Genomic DNA, 14,709 nt, shown 5'->3' on the forward strand with positions numbered 1-14,709 from the left:
GTAGTGGTGTACCCCAGGGATCGGTGCTGGGCCCCACTCTATGGAATATTTTATATGACGACTTTCTGAAATCGGAAATGCCTGACGGAATAAAACTTATTGGTTTTGCGGATGATGTTGCTGCGTTAGTCACAGCAAAAACAGAAGACCTTCTGGTGAACTTGACGAACAGGGGACACTGGTCCGTATCTCAGAAAAAATCCACCGGCTGCGCTTGGAATTGGCTCCCGAGAAGACAGAAGCTGTCCTTCTCTCCAAGAGAAGGAAACTGAAACCAATAAGTTTTGGTATCCAAGGAACAACGATTGAACTTAGCAAAGCTGTGAAATATCTGGGTATATGGCTAGACACACAGCTCATCTTAGCTGAACATATAAGCCAAATTGTAGTCAAAGCCGACAGAACCGTGGCTGCACTAGCAAAGTTAATACCGAATATAGATGGCCCTTGGGCATCGAAACGATTAATCATATCCAGCGTGGTGCACTCCCAGATGCTGTACGGTTCACCTTGCTGGTACACAGCCCTCACTAATAAAAAGCTAGTACTAAAACTCACCCGAATACAGAGAAAACTGGCGATAAGGATATGCAGCGCATACCGGACAATATCCGCAGAGGCGGCTGGCGTCATAGTGGCAATTCCTCCAATAGAACTGCAAGCTAGCGAGAGAAAAAATCGATATTCAGGCGTGCCGAAATCGATTGCAAGAGGTAACTTAATGCACAGCTGGCAACAAAAATGGAAAGGAGGAACTCATGGAAGATGGACATACTCCTTAATACCTGATTTACAGGTCTGGACCAATAGACCTTTCGGTGAAGTGGATTATTTCCTTTCCCAGGCACTTTCGGGACATGATTGTTTCCGCAGGAGAGGAGAGCTGGAGGAGAGCTGCAGGAGAGCTGAATCGCCAAATTGTCAGTACTGTCAAGCAGAAGACGACGTAGAGCATACACTTTTTATCTGTACAAGATGGCAAGACGCAAGAACTGCATTTTTACGCAAAACGGGAGGAATTTTCAGCGCAGAGAACAAAGTCTTCAAAGTCTTCAGGGTGGAGAAAAACCATGGAATTATGCCTATAACACAGTACGATCTATCATCGAAAGCAAAGAAGTGGAGGATAGGTGATAAAAAAAATGTATATATACATATGTCAAATATGTCAAGAGAAGACACATAGATGGTTATATAAAGCATTAATAATGTGCCAGCAGCCCAAGTACCGAAGTAATGCGAAAGCGGTCCCAGTACTTGGAGCTCAGTGAGGAGAGGTTTTAGGTGGTAAAAATCCACCACCACGGAACGACCGTAATCTTTTTAAAGATTTCCTCTCCTCTGACAAAAAAAAGGTTAGGTTGAGTTAGGTTGGTTTGGGTTAGGTTAGGTTGGTTTAGGTTAGGTTACGTCGAGTTAGGTTGGATTAGGTTAGGCTAGGTTAGATTCGGGTTAGGTTAGGTGGAGTTAGGTTAGCTTAAGTTAGGTTAGGTTGACTTAGGTTAGGTTAGGTTGAGTTAGGTTAGGTTGAATTAGGTTAGGTTAGGTTTGGTTTAGTTAGGTAAGGTTAAGTTAGGTTGGGTTAGGTTGAGTTAGGGTAGGTTGGGTTAGGTTAAGTTAGGTTAGGTTAGGTCGCAAGTTTCGTTCGAAATGCCATGAAACAATAAGAGACAGAAGAAGGTGAGTTCTAGTCCTAAGACAGAAGGAGACTTAAGTAGCGAGACTTGAAAATAAGGAACATGTGACCAGATGTTGCCGCTCATATTTGTGTTTATCATAAAGGACAGTTCCGGGTATGAGAGGGCAAAGGGTGGTTTTAGGCGGTAAAAGTCCGGCACTACTGGCTCGTGATGGACACCAAGCGGCCAGTGCCCATAAGTGTTTCCACCTTACAAAAAAAAATTAGGTCAGATTTGGTTAGGTAAGATCGGGTTAGGTTCAGTCAGATTAGGTTAGGTTAGGTTGAGTTAAGTTAGGTTAGTTGGGGTTTGATTGGATTGTCACGCGAAGGAAGAACTTCGCGCGACGCAATTAAGGTAAGATTTTCGAATATTTAATTGAAATAGTCTTTCATCCACATCTTACATGACCTCCGAACCTCGAACATGAACGTTTTCTCTAATATCCAAGTTTGAAGAAATTATCTTTTCTCAACATCCAACCTGACCTACTCAATTGAAAACCTCATGTATTTTAGAAAGGGGATAGAAAATGGTGCGATGATATGGAAAAATATGAGCAAATAAAAATATGTGAATTGCAATCGTTTTTTTGCTATAAAGAAAATGGTGAAATATGACATCATACGAATTTTTACAGGCTATATCTAAAAAACTAATTGAGACCGACTAAAAATGAAAAGTATTCTGAATTCCTACCGCATCATGTAATATCTTCCCATCAGTAAAAATCACGGAAATCCGCGAGTACCTACCTACCCTATTGAGTATTATTTAATTTTTTTCACAAATGACATTTGGAATATTGAAATTTAGAGAGAGAACTGCTTGACAGGTAAACGTGCGCCACTAGGCATCAACAGTTGAACAAATGCGCACATCAATATTTATCAATTTTCTATCAATCCATGAAATTTATTGTTCTCATTTTAGCTATAAATGTCATATATCAAGTGGAAGTTAATAAATTAAAAAACGTTATGAGTTATTAGTGATTATTGAAAAACGTAGTTTTTGGTTGGTAGAGACTTTTCTAATACCAATAGTAAAATGTTATGCAATTTACAAAAAGTGATTTGTGTTGTATACCTAGGTACCTGAGCACCTGACATTTTACGGAATTTCAATCTAATTTCAAGAAACTTGGCAATAAGTGAATGAAAAGGGATTGAAAAGGGTACGGTGGTGTGGAAAAAGACTTGTTGAATGAAAAATATGTGAATTGCAATAGTTTATTGCTTTAAAAAAAGGTAAAACATGACATCATACAAACTTTAACAGGCTATATCCCGAAAACTAATTGAGTCTGACTAAAAATAAAAATTGTTCCTACCATCATGTAGTTTCATCCCAGAAAAAATCGAGAAAATCTGTGAGTATCTTATGAAGTACAATTTTCCCTATTTCTATAAAAAGATATCTACCTTATGGTTTTTTACAAAGTAATAGGCGACTTGGATAGATTATACCTACATGCAAATATCTTGGTCATATATAACTGTCATTTTCAATATGAAGATGCAAAATGGTACAAACAATACGTAAACCACTTGAACCATATATTTAAGATGATTGTTTTTTTCAATTCATACGACCGTCTAAAATAACAACGCAGTTTTACTAATAAATAACTAATGGTTGCTTCATTCAAAGTCTTTATATAGGTAGCATTCACATCCCCCACCAGCGCTGAATTTTCACGGAAATTGAGGGTTTCTTGTTCGATCAGTCATTAACATTTCCACTCTTTCCTTGAAATGGCAATTTCGAAGCATACATTGGAAATAAAAAGAGCATTTTTAATTTATTAAACAAATACACTTCCAACTGCTTCCAAATAAAAACATACTGGCAAATGTAGATATGTTGCAGAATATACCACATAATATATCTAATATATTCGTCTACTCAGCATGCCATCTCAAATGTTGACAGTGGGGAGAAACATCTGATTGGCCGTTGACACAACACCGGTAGACAGTTGAGGACGCATTCCGACAAGTAGTAACGAAAAGTAGTTCCACACATTTTCTCACGGACTTTCTCTACATTTCGATGTTTGTTCGCAAATTTCTTTCAACTTGGAATGAACACATGTAGATTATATAGCAGTATTTTCTTGGTGAATGATATAACAAACCCTAATTTCAACCGTATAGGTTGACAGATTTGGAGAGCTATCGCGTAGGAACATAACCACTTCACAGCCGCCATCTTTGAGCGTCTTTGTCAAAGCCCCCCTCATATTCGAGTCGACCACGAAGCAGCGTGTATGTATGTGCGAGTATTATCCGACAGAAAATGTGTTTTTTTTCACATGAATTGAACTATTTGAGTGAATAAACAAATCGAAAATGTGTTGTACATAGTGTGTGGATACAAGTATTTCTGTGATAAGTGCATTGGAAGTGTTCTCTGTGCCCCATGTGGGAAGTTAAACTAAAATGTGGATTACTAACAGTACCAAGGATTATTATTTTTGGATTATAGCCCTTACGACGATTCTACTTTCCTTAGTGCATCATACAACAGGTGGGTAGACCTCAGTTTCATAGTATATTACAAATTTTGAGTAGAAGAAGTAGTAAACGGAAAATACACTCTCAGGTACAGATAGAAGCAAGAATTAAAAGTCATTTGAAGTTCCTAAATAATCAGGAGAGTTGAAACTACCACATTTTATGTTTTGAAGGACGAGAAATGAATTATTTAGGTGAATTTGATTTTCCATTCATGAATTTTTACCAAACAGCATTATTGAAAGTTTCATTATTTCTAGTTAAATTTGAAATGATCATCATTCCTAGCGGGAAAGTTTGATGTAATTCAAAATTTCAAAAATAAATAGGTATATAGTTATTTTCTAGGTATAGTTTTTTTGTGCTGCGTATAACTATAAGTACCTAATACTTGGATCAGAAAATAGAAGGTACTTATTAATTGAATTATAAAAAATTAGTTTGTCAGTAGTTGTGGTTCAAATATTTAATTCTCGTAGGAATTTCTTTCACATATCAATATTGAGTGTACAAACAATAATAGAACGACAGTTAGTTTAGGTTAATAATTTGAAATAAGTATTGGACCATTGATTTTGAACAGATTGCAGAACCTGGTTTCAATTGAAAAAATTTTGATGTTTTATTATTTAGTTTCAAATTATAGTTTACTGTGATCGAGAACGTCTATTATCTATTTTTAATTTGTTTGTCTGTGAAATTTAAATCAACGTATGTTATTGTTATGGTTAGGTGGGATTTTGAAGCTTGAAAATTATTTTATTTCTGAATGTTGAAGACTGTTGAAGCAAAAAAAAGTAACCAATTATAACTGTGTTGAGAATCAATTTTCTTTCACATTGCAAATCTTATGATTTATGATTATTTTCTTATGATTCCTTTGTACGATCGCTTTTTTACGATTTGTAAGTAATTTCTATAGCTCAGGAAATAAATATGAATAACTTGAAAAAAAATATATATATACATATATATATTGCCCTTCCACCTTGCCCTTCCACTTAAATTCGTATAACTATTCACTTGAAGTGAATCAAAAATGTTGCTATCGATTTGTCTTGGAAGCGACCCCAATTTCCAATAACATTTTTCATATTGTTAAAGTCACAATAGTCGTAGTATAATTTTGTGCTCTCAACGAAGTTTCTTATTAAACAAAATATGTACAGTCATAATGATCTCCTGAGGACGCTAATTTGGTTAGTGAAACGCGCGTCGAGAGACTGTAATTCTGTTCTGGTGTTGAGGAAGTGTTGTCAATAGATAAGTACCTACTTATTCCTCACCGAATTCAAAAACTAACGAACTAAGAAAATAAATTCATGTTTCATTGAATAGCTTCGGTCTCTTCTTCAGTAGATACGCATCCATTGAATGTCTAAGTCGTGGTTCAGATGCATTTCCGAGCATTTCACACACACCAGTGCGGAAAGACTCCCAACCTGTTGTGTTAACTTGTTGATTTCGTTACAGTTAGCGGCGCGCATCATCTCTTTAGTTTTGCTTAATTGTTTGACGTAATTAGAATTCATGAAATTGATCCAATGCTAAACTACTGGATACCTAATACCCTGAGGATTATAACTGAATTCGATATTTCGATAGTTGTTGGTTGGACAATTTAAACCTAATTTTGTACTCTACTCTCGAAGGCTAAATGTTCTCTATACTTATCGACTTTATTGATCTTCATTTTACGGAGATATCTTGATTCTATTAGCTTTTTGATAAAAAATATTACTGGAGTTTCATCCCAACACCAAACCGTTATTTTAACACCTCGGTACGTGTTTCGATCACCAAGTGACCATCTTCAAGAGGAATATTAAACTATTCAATATTCAAGAGAAAGAGACGATCATTTGGTGATCGAAACACGCGTCGAAGTGTTAAAATAACGGTTTGGTGTTGGGATGAAACTCCAGTAATCATTACTAGACCAAAGGTTCCAAACAGTGCATCAGCACAAGTAGTTTTACGTTAGTTAGCAGAACCCACTGATTGAGAAGAAAAATGTTGTATATAATCATAATTATTTTTACGAGCCTAGAATAATGGAAAATTCAAAATTTACAAGAAGTGAAGGATTTCGATTTGATAAAGCCTAACGTAAATTTTGCAGAATCCACTAATTTTTCAATAAATAAAATCGTAATCGGAAAAAGGCTGTTTGACTTTCTACTCGTTCATATTTATATAAAAAATGAAGTAAATTTCGATGGCAGGAAGAAAGCAATTTAGTTCAAAAGTTTTTTTTCATGTGTAGATTATGCGCAGAAGTTGCTTCCAGATACAAACTGGAAGATAAGACTCTCCCTGAGTTGAATCAAATATCATTCATATGAACGCTACACAACATAATAAGTATATCTAAGAGTCACGATAAAATATTTCACAACCATGATTTCAAAATTATTCAAAGGGCTTTGTTTGAACTAAGTTGAAACCATCTATTTTCTTGTCATTTGCTAGTTTTCATCAATCTTAAGGTGCCTATTTGAACCAAATTTTGTACTTCCTGTCGATCACTTATTAAGTTTTTTCATTCTTTCTGAATCATTTCGCGTAATTTCTTTTATTTTTCAATTCTTTTGATCTCTAGGTTGGACCCTTTTGTTGGATCTATTTGTTATTTCATCAATGTTTCAAAGTAATCATACATTTTAACTTTTTGAGGGTTCTTCTCGAAGTTCTACCTCTATATAGGTACTACATCATACATATTAATTAGCTTACCTGGTTGTGATGGCATATAATAGTAGTTATTTTATTTTATTGGTATGAAATGTTTACATCTTATTTATTTATACATCTTTATTGGTACATTCCATTTTACAGTTTTTTTCATTTTTTGATTATGTTCATCATTATTCTGAACAAGAAACAAGTTATACTGTATTTCGTTATTTTATTCCTTTAATTTATTTTGGTTTAACTCCATTCGTATCCAACAAAATACTTTTCTCACACAGTAGAACTGTGACGCTTTTCTCGATGCGTAATTTACCAACCAAGTGGGTGTCAATAGGAGATGATCTGAAACCCGTTAAATGTACTTTTCTGTAGTGAAGAATTATGCCGAAGCACACTGATATCAAGATATTATTTCAAAACTGTCTAGACATTCTCCTCTCTTTTCGAAAAAATCCATTACTTTCATATGTACTTATTTCGTCAACATATGTATTTTTTAATTTTAAGCCAATTTTAACCCAATTTTAAGCTTTTATTTCACTACAGCGCTGAATATGTACTGTAAAAGTGAAAATTTGAAACTACTTAAACGGTAAAAGATTATTTTTCTCATTTTTTATTGAAGAAATCAACTTTTATAGTAAATCAATATTGAGCTATTCCATCTTAAATTCACTTCAGACGCAAACTATATTTAGCCGTTGTGTGGTCTTCGTTGTTATGTTTTGGAGAAATCTCAAAAATAATTGACGCATTTCATTAAGTGTTCTTACAACCTATAATTTTAGCAGAATAGTTAGAGTTCGGTAAATTGTTTATCGTCCAACACCTATCTCAGTGCAAAACTATTATTTATTCTTATACCTGGCAATTACTTAGTAATCTTGCCTGTATGGAGAATCATAAAGAATCTCGATGATTTTTGATCAGTCAGAAGGTACTAGTTTACATTATCAATAATTTGACGACACACCTTCGAACAACAAAATAATATACAACCATTTTACCGTATTAAACATGATTCAAAGCAGTTGTTGATGTTGGTTTTGTAAAAAATTGTATCATCACTCAAAGGTGAGATTGTCAAAAAGTTCAACTAAGACGTGGTTTTAGTAGAATACTCGCGGTACACAAAATGGAGGCTGTTCCCAGGACAGTACGGGGTTATGCAAGAAGTAGAAAGTTATCAGTTCAATATAAAAGTGTAGTAATTCAACATACATATGAATACCTTCACCGAAACATAATTCAAAATGAAGCTATTATCGAAGAGCGAAGAGAACAATCTTCAGTATCTCATAGGAAGGTAATTTATTTCTTGTGATATGTGTTGGACGACCTGTAAAAATGATTGCACTTGATACTCAATGGGGCGTGTTCATGGAATGGAGAAAGCTATAGAGGTTACGATCTGCTTGAATAGATTTGCCTTTTTGTGGAGATATGATAAGCGTGAAACACAGTGACCTACAGTGGTGCACATTCGTTTTTTCCACTTTTACAAATGGAACACTATGTCTAGACCCAAACACCATTGCAAAAACCTTGTATCTACTGAGCGGCATGTGGAGTCCTTCAGTTTTTTAATCGGTATGAGGGTCGAGTAATACCTTATTGAAAAGGGCTTTCCATTGCATACCCATGCATGCTTATGACATGCATTATTCTCAGTAGAATCAAGAGGATTGAGTCAGTCGCACATTTCCCGTCCCTACCTTCAATGTTTTAGGCAATCAAAGTTGCTTGTGTCGTTTAGGTTTCCATGTTTCCAATCAGACGAATGATCTCCATTTTTTGATAGAATTGTAGGATATGCTTTCTAGTTCGAAATACTTTAAATTTCAAAAAAGCTGTCTTTGATATTCCATTAACATATATGTGTATCGGCTTCAACACAGAATAAATTAATCGACTTAGATAGCGGAATCGTGTACTCTGACATGTCGTCTGGTAATATCACTTCTCAGGAAAAACTTAGGCCTGGATTTGTGCCATCAAAATCTATTTCTAATATGAAACGTCTTCTGGTAGCTGCTATAAAGGGGCTGAATGGAAAAAAACAAAAATACAATATATCAAAGACATGATATTACACGATATACGATATCACATAATTAGATACCTATGTAACTTTCTACTGCAGTTTTTCATTACATTTTCAACATGAAATGTAATGTTCATATTTAATTTGCCTAATTGAATTTTAGGCGTAAATTTCCAAAGCAATGTTCACTTACTCTCACAATTTTATTTATATTTTCGAAACGTACAAGTGAGATGTGAGTAGTCCAATACTGAAAAGCTAGAAATTGAAAAAAGTAATTATACTTTTTGAAATCATTGTAAATAAAATTCAAAATTGTTCGAAAGTATTTAGACAACTTTATTGGCAATAAAATGTAATAAGTACGTAAATACAATGTATGTATAGTCGAAGTAAACAAAATTGTGCACATTTAAAGGTTGGCGGCCTCTCAAAGGCAAAAAAACCAATACATAGTCCACATGGACTGTAGACTTGGTGGTTCGTATTGAATAATTTTGACTAACCGAGAGCCATGATTGGCTGAAGAGTCATAAAATCAAATTTGAAGTCATGTAACGGTGATTAATAGAAATCGGGAAATGCGGGGATGGTTATGGCCGTCGTGTTTAGTTCAGGAACTGATCGCCATTCGAGTGTTCGAATTCGATATTGGTGCAGGTATAATTACTTGAAATTTTGGTTATCTGTTTAAAATTTAGCGTCCTTAGACAAGTACTAATAGTAATAACGAGTGTGATAATAACGCAGACTTTTTCCAGTGTAGTGATTCCAATAGCGATGGTGAACAATGCGAAAAAGATACCAGTGAATAAGATTCAGATGCATTTGAATATTGAAACACAGAGAGTATCTTTCAATGTATATAAGAATCTACATCTCAAGTTGGGTTTCGAGGGAAACATACTATTACAAGCAACATCAGATTTGACCTAAATTCCTTTCTCAACTGTACGTAAAATAGTCAAAAACAAACCTTATGAACCCAAGACGGGATGTGATACAGGATTTCCAAAACCTCTAGATGTTCGTCTAATAAAATTATTGAAAAAATATTATACGACTGTTACAAAAGCAATGAGTTTCCTACAACTGAAATCATAAGGAAGAAATTGAATACTTCCGGCCATAACGTGAGATGCTGTGAGAAAACTCTTCAGAATTGGATAAAGAAACTAGGATTTAGATTTAAAATAATAAACAAACGTCAAGCAGTTATGGAAAGCAGAAGAATAGTGGAATTGAATAACAAATACTTAGAACAAATAACTGAATATAGACAAGAACAACGGCAAATTTTCTATCTAGATGAAACTTGGTATAACACTCACGACACAGTTACGAACGGGTGGACTAATGGTTCAAGAATGTGTACGCCTAACATGCCTGCTAACAAAGGATCGCGACTAATCATTGTGAATTGCGGAGGAAGTAAAGGATGGGTTCCGAATTCTTTGAAATTATGTGGAAAACTTGAAGACTGCAAAGTTGACTATCATAAGAACATGGAAGTTGATATTTTCGAGGAATGGTTTGAAAACACATTGATCCCAAATTTGGATGCGAATAGTGTAATAGTTCTTGACAACGCTTCCTATCATTCGCGACAGTTCATCAAATTACCGAATAAAAATTCGATGAAAGATGAAATACAAATACAAAAACAATGGAAAAAGTGTATGCCCTTGAGAATATTGGTGAAAAGTATGGAAACACTATACTGAGACTTCCCCTCTATTTTTGTGTTGATTTGTCGAGTTGATTTGGGGAAAATTGAAACAAAGCATCAGGCGTAAAAATAATTTTCCAAAATTTAATAAGAAGGTAATAGAGCTAATTGAAGAAGGAGTATCTAGTATTACCGAATATGACTGGCAGAAAAGGATTAAAAAAGTAAAAGTCATTTCAGTTGAAAAAGACCTGGAGATTGGGCACTTCCATATCGATAGTGGAAATAAATTCATCATTGATTTAAATGACGACAGTGATAGTGAAACAGATAATATGGAAGAGGAATTATCAGAAGCTTTCGAAGAAAGTGTTGTATATATTATATGTATTATATGTATATTATACAGTTATAGTTATATGATACAGTTATAGTTATTTTGATTCTTATATAATCATAAATGATTATTGAATAACGAAATTAGTTAGCTCCCTAACTATATAAAGGGGAGCTGTTGGAAGGTAAGTTGCACTATATCGTTTGCTTATACCTACCAGTATTTTGTCATTAGCTGTTACAAATATGTAGTATTTATACTATTTGTTATTTCGTGTACTCACAGAGTAAACTTCATGTCTAACTTATCACCAAATAAATACTCTATTGTACTAAATACCTAAAACGCCATTTTAATGTGAAACTTAATTTCATGCTATACTTTATTTGGTAATATGTCAACAGATTATATTAATCATATTGGTTCATTTAGTTGGTAATAATCTAACGTAACCTCGTAACTTAATCTAACTTAACCTAACTTAACTTTGGTGTCATAATAGTATAGGTATTTGGTATAACTTACAAAATCGCTACCTATATTTTATGTCATGTATTTATTTATTCGTCAAAATTCATTGGTCATTTACCAAGTAAAGTAAATACATTCTTTCGTGGTTTTTACATCAAATCTCATAGAATAATTTAAATGAAATTCATTGGATTGAATATCAAAATATTTTTTATTTGTAAAATATTTATGGCAAACAATTTCCTTCGTTTTCGCTGATGCCGAAACCAGGGACTGTGTATCGACAAACACCACCTGTCGGAACCGTTAATGCCTCGAATAACTGATCTCAATGACACGAAATTCATCAACATTGACTGGTAACTCGACCTTACGCCCTCAGCCATAAGGTCTTAATTTCTACTCAACGTTCAGTTTTCCCTGTGCCGTTCTTCTGCCTATCGCACTTTCTGGTTCGTGTAGTCTACGAACCTATGCGGAGGGGTAGAACAGTAGCGGGTTTTCTTCGTCTGCACGGGATCCTAGAACAAACATATTCTCATCTTTTGTGGAAATAGTTGACTACGATTTTATTTCTATTGGCTACTCACAGAATAATTTTACGAGATCATTCATTATATCCATGTGAGTTTCAAACAATTTTTGAACCATTTCATTTTTCAAATTGTTTGAGAACTAATGTAGAGATATGTAATAATAATTCGTTTTTTATACATAGTGACACAAAATAAAACAATCGATATCAGATATCTGACTTGACAATATCATTTACAACCTGAAGAAAAAATCATGAAGAAGTTTTTTCCATATTGATATCCTAATTTTCAAATTGATATATTTTTTTTCATGTTTTAAATTATACAAATTATCGTTGAATCTTAGTTTGTAGTTTTTATACCATGCCTCAACAGCACTTGATCTTGTATCAGAAAGCTGATCATAGGTCATTTAGTCTGTAATTCATATAATATATATGTATATATGTTCCTTCATATTCTGTGACGTAATGTATGAAGTAATAAATGTCTTATTATTATTGAACCAGAAAAGATAATGGTTATTCTTTGCCATCGATCAATTTCCAGAGATAGACAGAAACCAACTTGGCGTTGTAGAAATAGTCTTTCCTTTCGTTCATTATCAAAAGTTGATAATTAACTTCGCATCTAGAGATTCTTGTTCCACCTTACGTTGCAGTTTTTACTTTACATTCTTACCTACACGTGATGCAGTAACTGTTTTTACATTCTCAAATCGAAAAACAGTATTGGTTGAATCGTTTGAAATGATTGATATAGTTATTGTTGTTTTTATTCTTATCGTTGTTTTATTAGTCTATTGTTTTATAAGGAGAAAAAGTGGCGAATGACGAACTTCCCCTACAAAACATATAATTTTTTTAAACAGATCCTGTTCTTGAGATAGATCGATTAAATTGGTAATGATTACTTTTATCATCGCCAGCACGTCAATTGTGTTTCTAAAAGGAACCAGTATTGGACTATAAACCATTGCAATCTTTTGAGTGAAATTTCATCATTCATTTTTAAAATGAAAATGGGGAAGGCTCACAATAAAGATATGAATAACAGTGAAAGTTAAGTTTGAAGAAATTTCACAAATAATCAAAGGGCCATTAATAAATAGAAAAATGAAGTAACATAGAAAAGAAGATGAAGTCACTCAATGATAAAATCCACAGGGAATATTGAATTAGAAACGAAAAAGCAGCGTGTAGAACTGCCAATTGAAATTCTATTGAAATAACATGCACTAATGAAAGACTTTCTGGAAAAATGTTGCATTAAAAGAAAACGGCTAGATTGGACAATACTAATGAAAATAATAAGTAGAAATTTTGTAATCAACTACCATTTACTATTTTCAGTTGAAATGAGTATAATTACATACACAACGTCCATTTTAATGGTCTTTAACTATTCTTTGTGAATGACGATTTGTTTTTTTTGTAAAATTAAATTTTTTTTGGGTTATAGAAAAAAGAATTCTATCGATGAAGGTGCTACTCAAAGGATAAACAACTGATCGGAATAATTGAATGTGAAACATAGGTTATTTAGGGTTTTGATATTTGCTTTGGTTTCAGTTGTTCAATTGTCAATTTGTGACTTCGGTGCGATTTTTATAGACATGAGAACTGATCAAATAAATTCAGCACTTTCGTCAAGGGAAGCACAAGAAACCTCAATGATTTGTGAAAACATATGACAGGTCTTTGTTTTATCTTCTAACTCGGACTTCGTATTTGGACGATTGACTTCCTTAATCTTCTTATTATTTTGAATTTACGATCATTGTTTTTAATGAACCCGTAGAAATTGAGAAAAAAACGATTGATCCTTCTTTTTCTGCAACTACTTTGGGTCCTTGATCATAGTAAATATATTTGACGTACCTCCGCCTATGGCTGAATGATCATCCATGAATGACGTCAACGACAGCTGCAACTTATATTCCTATGGTGTGCTATCTTCCGACACACATGTGTGGATGTAAAAAGTCCTTCTCAAATAAGAAGTCGTATAATAATTTCCACGATAAATATAAATTTTACAGATTATATGGAAATGTTGTGTAACATTGAATGAAATCGAATTGGCCATAAACAAGTTTTTTAGGATATGTCTATTTAGCGGAGCAAAATAGATATACTGAAATTCGTCAATTAGTTATCGAGTTTGAAAGTAATTGGGTACGTTTTAACAATTCTACACACAGTGTGTCAAAAATAGAAAGGACTCATTCCACGAAAATTGTTAAAGTTCTAGTAAATCGGTTCTATTGCTGTTCAGGTGTTGAAATTTAGTGTTTTTATCAAAAATTTTATGAATGAATTTCTGAATGATGTTTTCTTCTAATGATGGCGTTTAAAAATAATTCTAGAATAATTTTTCATTCGCATGTTCCAACAATTGGCCTTCTATAAGCTAATTACCAAAAATAATTAGTTGCAGTCCAATTATATTTTGATGAAAACTACTTGCAAAAAAAAGTAATTCGTCATTAGTTTCTATTGATAAATGAACTTCTCTTGTGAGAATGACCTGAATCGTTGGAAATTCCACATCAAGTGTGCATGCACCATTGGTGGTAGATTTCTTATTATTATTAGAGATTCGAAACAAAAAAAAAACAATTGAGTGATGTTTTCGTGAGAAAGCTTCTCATGTAATTTTTTTCTGTTAGAAAATGATGTTTCATTTATAACAGCAGTTGAAAATTTTTTCATTTTTTTTCTCTTTCGTTGTCTTACTCCTTCGGAGGAATGTCAAGTC

General features: G+C 33.6%; 2 protein-coding genes across 3 annotated transcripts in view; both read left to right on the forward strand.

The window, feature by feature from the left end:
- Positions 1-493: 493 nt before the first annotated feature.
- LOC141481544 (uncharacterized) lies at positions 494-1,186 on the forward strand. The gene has a single exon (XM_074173170.1). The coding sequence runs from the start codon at positions 494-496 to the stop codon at positions 1,184-1,186; it is 693 nt and encodes a 230-aa protein (XP_074029271.1).
- A 2,721-nt stretch (positions 1,187-3,907) lies between these two features.
- N (neurogenic locus Notch protein) overlaps positions 3,908-14,709 on the forward strand; it is a 196,344-nt gene continuing 185,542 nt past the window's right edge. The window contains exon 1 of one of the 2 annotated variants that reach the window (XM_023158033.2): positions 3,908-4,211. In XM_023158033.2, the coding sequence (XP_023013801.2) occupies positions 4,124-4,211 (88 nt within the window). In that variant the 5' untranslated portion in view covers positions 3,908-4,123. The remainder of the gene's footprint in view (positions 4,212-14,709) is intronic. The other variant, XM_023158034.2, reaches the window with a different exon arrangement.

This window comes from Leptinotarsa decemlineata, unplaced genomic scaffold, assembly GCF_025532065.1.
Source record: "Leptinotarsa decemlineata unplaced genomic scaffold, Ldec_3_MD MMD2_tig00000199_RagTag_RagTag, whole genome shotgun sequence".
Classification (NCBI taxonomy): domain Eukaryota; kingdom Metazoa; phylum Arthropoda; class Insecta; order Coleoptera; family Chrysomelidae; genus Leptinotarsa; species Leptinotarsa decemlineata.